At 39.8% G+C, this 14,252-nt stretch overlaps 1 protein-coding gene across 1 annotated transcript in view; it reads left to right on the forward strand.

Annotated features, from left to right (window-relative positions):
• Polr2A (RNA polymerase II subunit RpII215) overlaps positions 1-14,252 on the forward strand; it is a 364,959-nt gene that overhangs the window by 234,287 nt on the left and 116,420 nt on the right. Inside the window, exon 17 of the mRNA XM_067137935.2 lies at positions 12,435-12,685. Within this exon, the coding sequence (XP_066994036.1) occupies positions 12,435-12,685 (251 nt within the window). The remainder of the gene's footprint in view (positions 1-12,434; positions 12,686-14,252) is intronic.

The raw sequence follows: 14,252 nt of genomic DNA on the forward strand, positions 1-14,252 counted from the left end.
GTAAAGCAAATAGGAAAAAAAGACTTAGGCATTGTTTAACCGTAGACATCGTCTAAATATTGTTTCTGCAATCGGCCCTATAAATTTCCCAGCTAACTCATCCCTGGTTGCCAGTATTTCGTCCCAGTGTGCTAAGTTGGGCTCATCAGTTGGAAAATAGCACACCCACCAAGGCGCATGGCTACTGCATACCGTGGAGGCCACTGCGTAGGCTACTTGGAGCCACCAGCAGTGCCAATGCACTATGAGAGACTTAGGGTGGCGTGCACCAACCAAGAGTAAGTTCTACTTCCGTAGTAAAGTACTCTTGAAGTCAGCATTCGGCGACTTCCATACGAGAGTAAATTACTTCCGAAGTATTTTAGTCCTCTCAGATACTCCTGGACTAAATTACTACAAGAGTAAAATGTTGAAGAGCACCATCTTGTAGTATATTACTAAAGAAGTAAATAACGTACGAATATAGGTTAGAATTTACTCTCACGTCATGCATGGAGTAAGCTAAGTTTAGACTTGTTGACTAATGATAATATCGTGCCGTATATGAGAGAAAAGACGTTTCAAACGTGTTTATGGATTACTTAGATTATATTGACGCAGTAAACGATGGGAAATGTAATAGTGCGTAGGCCTACCGTGCGTGAAAGGCGATAGCTGTGTAATGTGAACACGGCGAGTTTCAGGAACGTTTTTGGTCTTAGGAAGGAATCCTTTACTTTCCTTCTAAATCTACTTGGAGATCATTTACAGCTGAATTCTTGTCTTAATTTTGTTGTATCTCTAAAATTACAGTTGCCGTGTGCCCTACGAGTGTTTCGTACTGGAACATTTCAGTACGGTACAGTTGCCGGTGATCTAATTAACGTTTACCGCACAACTGCTAGCCGTATCTTTCATCGCGTAGTTAAACCAGTAGTTGAGGCTAAGAGGGAGGTACGCCTGCAAATGATGATGATCGTTTGGAAAATAAAATGATATTCTTCACGTTGGCAGGTTTCCACACGTCGTGGGTGCAATTGACTGTGACTGCGCGCATATTCCCATTTATTGCCCTCTCGGTGACAACGGTGAAATTTTCAGAAATCGGAAGAGGTTTCTTTTTTTTCAATTTGCTTAACGTCGCACCGGCACAGATAGGTCTTATGGCAACGATAGGGCAGGAAAGGCCTAGGGATTGGGAAGCGACCGTGGCCTTAAGGTAGGGCCTACAGACCCAGCATTTGCCTGGTGTGAAAATGGGAAAATTTCGCTGTGGATGTAGGCCATCTGTATGAATAAACCGCCATCAGTTTTAATTTTTCCCGCGTGTCCATGACTTTCTGCTTTGCTTTTAAGTCCTTCTACAGAATCTTAACTTGCTTTTCACTGCGTTTTCCGTCACTCGAAGCATTGAATTCTTTCGCCACGACTTTCCATGAATTTCCTTTCTTATCCAGCATCTTTATGTTGTGTTTCTTACACCTTATATCCTTTGCATAGATCGTCATTATCTCTATTAACAAGCATTTATCTTTTTCGCTTACGTTTTCCCCCCGTTTCCTATCGCACATAACCTTATCTAGGCCTATTTGGATTTCTTTAAAGAAGATACACGAACACAGCACTACTCCGCGAGTAACGAACGCTACTTCTGTAGTAGTAACTAAAAGAGTAAATTGTACTTCAACTCTCCGACGTTACTTCCGGAGTAAATAACTCCCGTAGTAATTTACTTCTGTAGTATGGACTTCTTTAGTAAGCGCTACTTCCGTAGTAATTTACTCCAAGATGGTGCACGCCCCCCTTAGTCTCATTACCAAAAATTGATGCCTGCCTGGCCATCAGGTAATATAGATGTTATACAACTTCATTCTATCTCATTTACAGAAGAACTAATTTCGGTCTATTGTTTAGACCAGGGGGGTGAAACTCTAATAGGGCTTTTAGTTCCAATCTGTAGGTAACTTCAGGTAGTTTCAGTCTCTTTTTCTAGATGGCGCTGGAAGTCATTCATAACGTGTAAATAGTTATATACACGTTCTGTAGATGGCACGCAAGTAAGCATGAAATGAGCGTTGTTAATAATTAAAGGCAGTTCGTCTCGAAGTGAAGTATTTCAAGTCTTACCTCAATCAGTGGGCACTTCTCACAAATTAATTAGTCATAAAACATCAAGCATTGTGGAGATAATATTGCTGAATTGGATCGAATTCGACTTTTCCCAATCGATTAACCTTGTTCGAACTTATATCGATTTTAATCAATAGTTCCCATGATGCTACAATATTTGTGTTGTTTGAATTCCAAGTGCTCATGTGCTTGTGATGTAAATCTTTGTTCCTTGTGCTTGTTTATTTGAAATATATCTTCGCCAGTCCTCCTGAAATCCTGTATTTCCTGTTTGAGTACACATCAGGGGCTGAAAGCTGAATGGTTCTATTAATGTAGTTCTATATATTTCCTGTCTCAGTGCATTTAATTCTGTTATTTTTATTTTCATGTGGTACTTGGATATTGATGTGATACCCCATTGTCTTGCATATGGTGTGCTCTGTTGTCTTGCTTTCGAAGGGATTTCTTATTTGTTATAATATCAGCTTTGTGTTAATGTGTCAATCATTCATTTGAAGTTAAAGCTGCTTTGAGGTGTGTGGTTATGTTCTCAGTAACATAGTATGCCATACGAACTAGGGGTATCAGATCATTATTTACAACGTAGTAAGTACTTGGAAATAAAAATATATGAATTACATTGTATTGGGCATGGAAGTAGTAGAACTGCATTATTATCGCCGTTTGGAGGGAGGGGGGGGGGGCGAGGGGCAGGGAAAGGAGGGGGAGGAGCCGTAAGCATACCCGGATGTGCGTCACTGCGCCGGATGTTAATTCTCCGCGCTATCTGTTGATAGTAATTCTAAGGTATTGCACCAGAATGCACATTGTGGCGCTATCTCGGAAAAGAGACTAAAACTACTAGCGCCAAGTGGCTTGGAACCGAAATTTATCATTGAGTTTCATCTCTATTCTATTCTATCCTCTTTGGTTTAGACCATCTTCAGCTACAATGAAAATTTTAAGAAACACACATTACAAACTGTTAAAAAAATGATAAAAGTCCTATATTACAAAGTTTACATTCCTTTTCTTGGTGATGTCTTCAAGAATTAAAAAACACAATTTAAATGCCCATTTTCTAACATTATAAATACTTTTTGTCCCGCAAATTTGTGGAAACACGTTAAAATACAGTTTAAAACAATTTTACTTGGTGTTTTACACCAATTTTAATGACAAAGTTCTGCACTACTCAATTATGATTTCAAATGAAATTAGCTTCTTATTTACACTATGTTGTCGGTGTGAAGCGTGAATGTGAAAAACAACTATCCAAAATATAAAATACTTAAAAGGCAACAATCCTTGTTTTGATTTGGATACATTAGGTTAAATGGAGCAGTTGAGTGTTGTCCAAAGTACAAGTCCTCGAGAAATTCCTTGTTTCACGAGTCAGATGCACCAGCACGAAAATAGAAAAACACTACGTTTTGTAATTGGGTTTCCAAAAAATGAATTTTGTGAAAACTGCAGATAAACCACAAATGAGCCAAAAATAATGTTTAACCCTTAGTGCCAGGCTCTCTTTTAAATTCCCATACATAAATTGCCAAGCTATTTTGCCTGAAAATGCATGGTCTTTTTTTAAATAACTTATATTTGATGTATCTGCCTGTTCCTTTTTTGTTTTGAATCGGTAGGTTTGTTCAACCAAAAGTATGTGCCTTTGAACATTCAAGAAACGGAAAAACTTTTAAAAAGTCCTAAATTTCAAAATTTTTCAGTTGTCTTCTTATGTTTAAATATTTTGAGCATAATAAGTAAGACTAAATACATTGGTTTTATTCTCATGTTAAAAAATAACACAAATAAATGCCTTCATTTCAGCCCCATTTGTCTCTTTCCACTGTTTGAGTCTAGAAGAGGGTGAAATAGTTCCACAAGACTAATATTTGCTTGGCATACCTATTTGTTTCGGTAACAATTATTGTTAGCAGACGAACAGTATTAAAAAAAAAAGAATTAGTTCACAGGATCTGAGTCTTTAGAAGGGCAATGTTTAGGCCCAGGAAGTTCGCAGTATGTAAATGAATGAGTAGGAATATCACCTGCATCAGTCTTTTATGTCATCAAATTTACAGCCAGGTATTTCATTAGTCATTATGTTGTGTAGCACTGCCAAAATTCACTGAATGATTTTCACTATCGTCAGTATCACTATTTTCACTTGGATACACATCATATGCACTACCATGCAGTTCTGAGAGCTCACTATAATTGTCTTCATCAGTTTCTAGCAAATAACTCTAATTTCTTCGTCACGTTCAGTACTTGTGGATGCCATTGTTTGTTTACATTCGATGTGTGCGGAGAGTCAGAGTATTCATTTGTTTATATCCATGGCCTTCAGAACAACCGATATTATTAAAGAAAAAGTTAGCCGGAACTATCTAGTTGGTCGTGACACAGATACAATCTCATCTGCCTTCTAAGTAGAACGCTAAGTTAAGAAATCCGACGATACGATTAGGTTGTATCTGGCAATTTCGGCCATTCTTCTGAAATATGATCAGATCGTATTTGGCATTCTAAAGGTTAAGAAGGTGTGTGCTGCATTAAAATTCTATAAAGTTAAAACTTTTATTTAAAGAAACATTGTCAGTTTTAATTCAAATAAACTAGCAGTTTCCCGCTGGCTCCGCCCGCAATGTACAAAGTATGGTGTTGTTCGTTACTATCCACACGGATGTATTTGCAAAGTTTCGAGTTAATGAAACAAAGCACATGATCTGCTGTGGTAATAGAATTTAATATTATGTCAACATAACACTTGAAAATACATCACACAAAGAAAGTGAATTAAACGTTCCTTGGAACAACACTACGCGCCGAACTGTTAAAAAGTCCTTCAAAGATCTTTGTCACGGAGACAAATGTACTAATAACTTTTCTCCGAATTTACCAATTTAAGTAGTTATTGCCTCAAAAGAAAGTACTTGATCCACTGAGTGTTTTTAGACTAAAACGAACTGTGTACCTCAATTAGAACGAAAGATACTATTACTTCAATGGGAAAAAATGTTGAAGAAATGAGACGTCAAATTGAATGTGCACTCATAACTTTCCTCACAATCAACCAATTTGAAGAATTAAGAGCTGAAATGAAAGAGGTTAATCCACTGAGTGTTCTTAGGCCAAAACGAACTCCATAGGTCAGTTATAACCAAAGATATGATTGCTTCAAAGAGACAAAAAATTGAAGAAATCAAATAATTTGAGGAAGGCGGAAGTTAAGTGATTTATAGTACCTGATGACAAATCTGTGAATGAATACCTTTCAGTTAAAAAAAGAATGAAGGAAATCGACCGGATAGAATGGCCTTTAGTTTTCATAAATTTTTGTAATATATAGATTTGCAGTATGCACAGTACTGAGTTTCTCTTCACACAATCAGTTGATGTCATACTGTAGATGAGACCTATTCTTGTATTGAGTTGTGCTTCAGTGGAGTGGCTTGGTTTTAACGTATGCCACTAAGAAATTTCTGCAGAACCAGCTTATCGGCAAGGGGACCATTGTCTTGTTCCAGGTAGTTCATCAACCCCTCAGCTCACTCATGTGCAAAACCAGGACTGATAAGCTTCTCCAGAATGAGAAGAATGTTGCCATCTTTGTTGCTTTCATTAGCTTCTTCGATTTACCTTTGGGTTCGTCTCACAATATCTTTGTCACTTGACACCTTATGACCAGTTTTGGTTTGGTCAACTTCAAACCACTCTTGCAATGCATCACTGACACTGCTGCATTCTGGGGTAGATTGCAAGGCAGCCCTTCGTGCAGCTGCGGAAAATTCTTCACCTTCTTTGAAACCAAAGTCTGCTTCCACAATCTTTAGGGTTGAGCCTATGTTTTTCCATGACTTGCCTCTTGTGGATTCATTCACTATATGCCATGCCTTAGACACTTCATAAATAGCATCTAGCACATTGACTGTTTCCAAAATGACTGAAGATCGTTGCCCTCAGCAGTGACTTTATGCAGTAGGCTTGCTCTATACAGTTTTAGGGGGCACCAAGCCGTGCGATTAGGGACACGCAGTTATGAACGTGCATTTGGGAGATTGAGTTTGAACCTCAATGTTGGCAGCCCTGTTCCCCATTTTCACACCATGCAAATGCAGTGGGTGTACCTAAATTAAGGCCACAGCTGCTCCCTTCTCACTCCTAGCTCCTTCCCATCCCATCATTGCCATAAGACCTATCTGTGTCAGTGAGACATAAAGCCAATTGTAACATTAGGGGGAAAGTAAACAGAGAAGTCCCCGAGAAGTCCTCGTACCCCTAGTTCCATATTATTATTTTGTTATATTATGGCATGAACAATTGAGTTTGTATAATTGGGGAATTCAATAGTTGTGTTATTGGTATTGGTACCCCTGCTGCTAGCGTTGTTGTCAGCCTCATTTCAGTTCGTAAGTCATGGCGGACGTGAGTGGACACAGCTACACTTTTGAGGAGCGATTAGTGACGTGTGTGTGGGTGCACGAACGAGCACATACGGGGCAAACAATGACACAGTGATAATGAGTGCATTTAGAGATCGCTTTGGCAAACCCCCACCTTGTAAAGCTACCCTGCTTGATTGGGAGAAACGTGCGTTTGCTTCAGGCAGTGTAGTGGACGTAAGAAGACGCAGGAAGTAACGTGTGCCGCCGTCGCTCAATCAATTGAGCAGTCTCCATTGAAATCCATTCGCAAAAGAGCAGCTGAACTTCAAGTACCGCGGTCAACAATGCATGACCACATTCAGAGAGATTTGAAAATGAAAGGATTTAGGCTGATGCATGTGAATGAATTATCTGACAATAACATAGAGCAGCGAGTTGCAGCTTGCTTTGTTGGCACAATTCCTAACTTCCATGTCTCGCTCAAGAGTGTTATTTTCTGATGAATGTGTGATATATCGCAATTCACATAGGAGGAATGTGGTTTTCTGGTCTAAGGAAAATCCTCATTATGTGCAAGAGTTGGAAAGGAACCCCCCTCATGTTATGGTATGGGCCGGGATATCACGTCCCGTACGCGGACCGTATTTTTTTGATGGGTATGTGAATGGAAAATCTTATTTGCATATGTTACAATCTTGGTTAATACCTCAGCTTCAAGACAAGGGAATCATGGGTCATGTGTAGTAACAGTAGGATGGGGCTCCAGCACATTTTGCTATTCAGGTGCGCGAGTTCCTTGATAAACAATTTCAAGGCCGCTGGATTGGCCGTGGCTCACCAACATCTCCAGCCCCGTTGGAATGGCCACCGCGAAGCCCGGACCTTATCACGCCAGACAACTCATTATGGGGAATAATCGGGTCCCATGTGGCTCAACGTCAGTACACGACTAATGAAGAATTGCACCAAAGTGTGGAGGAAGCCTTTCATTCCATAACTTCTGAGATGCTCCGCAAGATGTCAATGAGGACTTGGAGACGAATAGAACTCTGTGTAAGGCATGATGGTGCACATACAGATTCCCTGGATTCATAGTTTTTATATGTAAGTACTCCACTATAATATGAAACTAGGGGTACAGGAACTTCTCAGACAGCCTGTATTGCACACTGTGTTGGGCATCTCATTGTAGCATGTCTTCGTTTGGATGCGATGGTGCATCGTCTAGTAGCAGCGTTGTCTTTTCTGGCAGACCTTTTGATATTATATGTTCTAGCACCTACGGTACAAAGCAATTATCAAACCCTGCTGTAAAGTTGGTATGATCCATCCAGGTTACTTATGTTGAAGTGGGTTACTGATTAGTTAGATTTTGCTATGACTTTGAAACATCTGGTTTCCTTAGCTTTATGTCATGGTAGGCTTAAGTTTGTGACACCCTGTGCCACTAGCACAACACAACATCGTAATCCTTTCCTTCCTAGATTTACAGCCAGGTGCACTTTATTCTGTTTCAAACACCAATGTCTTTGTTGGAAAACACTTCCAAACCAACCCTGTTTCTTCGGTGTTACAGATGTGCTCCAGTACTAAATTTTCCCTATCAACAAATTCCTTCAAATCGTTACAAAACTTGGAAGCAGCTATATTATCCCCCCATAGCATATCCTCTTGAATTGTGATCTCCTGGATCCCTTGAAAATGTTTAAAATGTGTTAACCACTTGGACGATGCATTGAATTCACCTTCAGTTCCTAATGTTATGAAGAAAAATTGCTCTTGTTTAGAACATATTACACCAGACACTTGTGTGCTTTCTGCTCACTTCTTTTGAAACCATTCTAATGTACTTTTGTCATGTTCTGTGTAAGTGGATATTTTCATAGCTTTTAGTTTTGACAAACCCTTGGTTGAGTCAGAAATACTTGCGAAGTTATCTTCGTCTCTGTTCTTTGGGATGTCCTGGATTGTTGTTTCACCTACGCCGCAAGTCAGAAACAGGTACCGTGAAGAGCTGCCTCCTTCAAGTTTACACACAATTTGAAGCTTCTGATTTATCGTTAACACCACAAGTTTGTTTTTCAGACATTATTCAGCACTGATAAAAATCATTAATACTGTAGGAACACACTATCCAGTATGAATCTGCTCACAGAACAAGAACAATAGACATGATCAAGGTTGCTGCACTGTTATCTCCAATGTGTGTGAGGCAGGGGAAGGAAGAGATATTGTGCTATTACAGTCAAACACAAAGGTGTAGGTAGCACTTCAGAATTTTCTAGGGGAAAAAATTAGTTTCTTCCTCTGTTTACTTCATTGTAATTTTTTTCAATTTGTGTAAAGTCATACCAACATAGATCTTACGGCAGCAATGGTGTAGGAAAGGGCTAGGAGTGGGAAGGAAGCGACGATGGTCTTAATTAAGGTGCAGCCCCCAGCATTTGCCTGGTGTGAAAATCTGGAACCACAGAGAACTATCTTCAGGGCTGCCGATAGTGGGGTTCGAAATCAGCTGTGGGATCCAAACCATGTGACCACGTGCTAAGACCCGCTGTTTACCGTGGATGATTGAGAGTCTACTGAACCTCAACTCCATTTGGGATGCACTGAGATTGAGCTGTATTTGTACGCGGTGGTGCATTCACAAGTGTTCATTTACATAGGATAAGACATGTACACGATACCAAATGTAAACATTTGGAGTCTTGCGATATTTTCCCTTTGACTTTCTTACCATTTATTATAGCCATAATAATGATTCACCTGCTATCTTTAATTCGTTTGTGCCTAGTGGAATAATGTAGATTTGACTTGAGAGAAAATAGTCTTCTCTTCTTTGTGTAACAGATAAGAATTCATTCAGTCAGTCATTTATAATTTAAGGCTTGTCAGTTTTGAGTGAGTTACCAGATATGGTACTAATCATATCACTTCTTTTTAAGTTTCTTGGGAAAAATGTCATGTAAAATTTGGTTTATCTTCCTCCTTTCCCCTTATGCAGCTGCTGCCAGGTCAGGGTATTTATGGCACTTTTCCACCTTCCTCTCTCCTTTCCATCATTCTTCTTCTCCCATTTTCTCCCTGTCCAGGTTACTTCTTCATGCAACGCACTCATCTTTATTAAATCAATCCACCTTGTTCTAGGTCTCCTTCTCGCTCTCTTTCCCTCGAACTTCATCCCGATCATCAGTTGTGGTATTTTCTCCTCCATTTCGTTTACATGTCCATCTTAATTTGCTCCTATATCTGTTATCTCCTTTGATTTTTCCATTATCTCTTCACTTGTTTTTTGCTATCACAACTCGATCTCCATCGAATGCTTCTCCTGGTAAAGCTGTTCTATCCATCAACTGACTGCGATTTGATCTTTCCACCAGAAAGTAATCATTTACTGATTTTATTCTTCTGTCACTCCAGCCATATTTTGTTATTTTCCTGCTGTTTTTCATCTGAAACCACATGTTGCCTGCAATCCATTCCTCTCACAAAACTCGACTAGTTTCTCTCCTTAATTTCTTTTCCCATGTCGGTAGGGTCTGATTACTTCTGCGTTTCTTTGTCTTTCATTTCCCACCTGTGCGTCCAAGTCTCACTTCTACGTCAGTTATCTTGTTTTCTAGTTTCTCCAGGAATTCTTCAATATCCTGTTCTTTGTTCCCTGTCTGTGGTGCATACAATTGTCTTTCACTCTGTTCCTAATTTTCAGGCTAATTTTCATTATTCTGTCACTGGTGCACTCTACCATATCCACATACTCCTCCACCTGTTTTGAAAGTATCAAGCCCACTCTGTTTTTCACCTCTCGAATACCACTCCAGAATGGTGTGTATCCTTTCCTCATTCTCTTATTTCCTTTCCCCTTCCATTTAACTTCGCTCAAAGCCATAGTTTCTATACTCTTTCTCCATAAAATCCACCACTTCTTCTGCCTCTCCTGTTAGGGATATAAGGTTGATTATGACCACCTTCATAATGTTGGTTACACGTTGCTCATTTTCATAGTTCCCCCCCAGCACCCAAGGAACTGCGAATCACTACCAGGGTATGTCCTAACCATTTCCGGGGCAAGTTGGTTGTGCAGTTAGGGGCGCACAGCTGTGAGCTTGCATTCGGGAGATAGTGGGTTTGAATCCCACTGTCGGCAGCCCTGAAGATGGTATTCCGTGGTTTCCCATTTTCACACCAGGCAAATGTTGGGGCTGTACCTTAATTAACGCCATGGCTGCATCCTGCCAACTCCTAGTCATTTCCTATCCCATTGTCGCCATAAGACCTATCTGTGTCGGTGCGACGTAAAGCCACGAGCAAAGAAAAAAGAAACATGTTTTTTATTATTATTAATTTTTTTTAAAGTTGCTTTACGTCGCACCGACACAGATAGGTCTTATGGTGATGATAGGACAGGAAAGGGCTGGGAGTGCGAAGGAAGCAGTCGTGGCCTTGATTAAGGTACAGCCTCAGTATTTGCCTCGTGTGAAAATGGGTAACCGTTGAAAACCATTTTCAGGACTACCGACAGTGGGGTTCGAACCCACTAACTTTCGAATACTGGATACTGATCACACGTGATTGCAGCTGTTCAGCTCAGTGAGGCAAGTTTAGAAGTCTCATATCCTACTATTATTACGGTCGGGTCGCCACTCTGAGGCATTTTTTACCTACTGCCAGTTGTAACTTCAGGTTGCTCCTCAGGCTTTTGCAACTGCTTCACTGAATTGCAGCCATTCCTGAATTGAGGAAGTTCTTCAGTTTTATCTGCTGTTGGGACTGGGGTCCTCTTCTGCCATCCAAACCATTGACCATGTTCTCCTTCTTGGTAAATTAGTGTCATTTCATCCACAAAGGCTTCACCTGGCCTCGAAGGAGAGGGGTTCTCTGCCCGTAGCTGTTTTTTGCCCTGTTGAGTGTCATGTTTGGTAATGGCTGCTTGATCTTCAGCCAGACAGTTGCAAGTAGTACCGTCTGTTACATATGGCAGAAGGATGATCCTGACCTGACCTGATGGTTATGTCACAAAAATATTTCCTGTGATAAATTTTTCATAGCTCATATTATTTACTGTAGCACTCATGTTGCAGATTTAGTTTACTGTTAATATTATGGTTATGCTGTAAAACCTTCTTTCAAGATTTTTTAAATTCATATTTTAATATTTTGTAACCTATTTAGGCCCTTTTTTATGACCTGAAATTTTGAGGTTTACTAATAAGCATACAACCGAGTTCGATAGCTGCAGTCGCTTAAGTGCGGCCAGTATCCAGTAATACAGATGTTGATTCCCATAGGGAATTTAAAATATTTGTCCCGAATGAGTAAATTTATAATACCAATATAATGGTCCGTTATTGGACATTATAAATTTTCCAGCTAACTCATTCTTGGTTGCCTGCGTTTCGCCCTCGTGTGCTAAGTTAGGCTCATCAGTTGGGACTTAGCACACCACCCAAGACGCAAGGCTAGTGCATACCGTGGAGGCCACTGCATAGGCTACTTGAAGCCACCAGCAGTGCCAATGCACTATGAGAGCTATGTCTCAATTCCAAAAAATTTGATGCCTGCCTGGCCATCAGATAATACAGATGTTGATTCCCACTCTTCAGCCAGACAGTATTCGGGAGATAGTGGGTTCGAACCCCACTGTCGGCAGCCCTGAAGATGGTTTTCCGTGTTTTCCCATTTTCACACCAGGTGAATGCTGGGGCTGTACCTCAATTAAGGCCACGGCCGCTTCCTTCCCAGTCCTGGCCCTTTCCTGTCCCATCGTCGCCATAAGACATATCTGTGTCGGTGCGACGTAAACCAATAGGAAAAAAAAAAGCATACATTGTTAAATTTTTTAATTCTTTGAAACTTCATTTATTTCTTAATTATATTGAACTGTTGAATGTTAATTCTTTGTTTTGACCTTAAATTCTATCTTTTACTTATATGTGCATAATTTCTTTCCAGGCATTTACGTCGTGTCTTTAATGAAGATATCCTGAAGGAGATGATGGGAAGTGGAGATGTTATATCTGAGCTAGAAAGAGAATGGGAACAGCTGTGCAAAGATCGAGAAGCCCTTCGTCAGATCTTCCCAAGTGGAGAAAGTAAAGTAGTATTGCCATGCAATCTTCAGAGAATGATCTGGAATGTTCAAAAGATCTTTCACATTAATAAGCGAGCTCCTACTGACCTAAGCCCTTTGCGTGTTATTCAAGGTAAGAACTAATGTCGCTTGTAGGGTAACCAAATACTAAGAATGGAAATAGAGGGTACACTGTATGCTGACAAATAACATATGTTTTTTTACAGAATCAGTCTATGAATAATGCTGTAACTAAGAAAAAATCATATTACATCATTTACATTGTTTCTTCTGTTCATGGCTTTTGACAAATTTTGTTTTACTCTTGTGTATGTACATGAGTCTGTTTACAATAAATGTGTGTTCATAATGGCAAAAAGTTTACATACGATTTTTTGTAAAAGTCAGCAGAAAAACAAACATTAAACTTTCATTTTTGCAGATGATTTACATACTATGGTATACATGTTAGTTATTTTCTGATTTCAATGCTATGTGGATGCAAATGCTCAATTTAATCATCATGAAATCCTTCCAGTTTGCTAGGTAAGGTGGTGGTGAACGAGCTCTTGCCAGTATCTTAGAAGTGAAGCTTGCCAGAGTTGTCTGTTCATGTAGGCCTGTATCTCCATGATCACTCTCCAGTCCTCTTGTCTGTCTGTCTGTCTGTCTGTCTGTCTGTCTGTCTGTCTGTCTGTCTGTCTTCAGTTAGTCTAACCATAGCTTCCTTGGTCGTTTGCCAGGTCTCCTTCCGCTGACTGTCTGTTCCCAGTCTTACTGATAAACGGTGTATAACTTTTATATCAGGTTTATACGACATTTACGTACAATTTGTTACTAGTAAACCATGTATAAGCCTCCTGTGTATACATCTGTTATAGTTTCACTGAATTACTTATACAGACCAGGACCTCTGCATAAGGGTTTTATAGCAGCGAATGACAAAAAAGAAACTATTTGAGATAGTTTGTTGGGTCCACACTCTTATGTATGTAAGTTTAGTCCTCAGCCCGAAGGCTGGTTGGATCCTCAACAGCTCCGCCATCAGCTGTCGTAGATGGCCTAGGCATCACTGAAGAGGCGTACTAGGGAAATGAGGAGTGAGGTAGTTCCCCGTTGCTTTCCTCTCCACTCTCTTAAAGATTGAAGATTATTAATTCTATCATACATGTTTCAGGAAGAATATGCATTCCCTTGATCAGTAAAGTCAAATCAAATAATAAAAAACAATATAATATCTTTTGTTTAGCCCACAATTTAACCCTTTCACTCACAATTCTTTTAGGGATAGGATGATCTCAGGAACACCATTATTTTTCGAGTGATTCTTAACTCTAGTAGATATTTAACATAGAGGAATACAAATGAATATAAACACCATTCTTTTCAGTTCCAGTCTTTTCATAAAGTTAGGAGAAGTCAATCTGAGTGTGGTAGACCTTGAAACACTCTTCCATGTCTGTGACATTCAGACGACGATTCTTTGTGAAGGCCATCTTTCGCTGGGACCAGTTGTCTCTTATTGCAGGTTTTTTAGTCTGTGACATAAGTATGCACAAAGAAAAATGGCCCTTCAGTTCATCTGCAGTTATTGGAAACCAGTAATCTTCTGCATAGGACTTTCTAGAAGAGGAGTAGTTTGCAGCAAGAAATTGACAAGCATTAGCATTGATCTCATCGGTAACATGTTTCGAATACTG

This window comes from Anabrus simplex, chromosome 1, assembly GCF_040414725.1.
Source record: "Anabrus simplex isolate iqAnaSimp1 chromosome 1, ASM4041472v1, whole genome shotgun sequence".
NCBI lineage: Eukaryota > Metazoa > Arthropoda > Insecta > Orthoptera > Tettigoniidae > Anabrus > Anabrus simplex.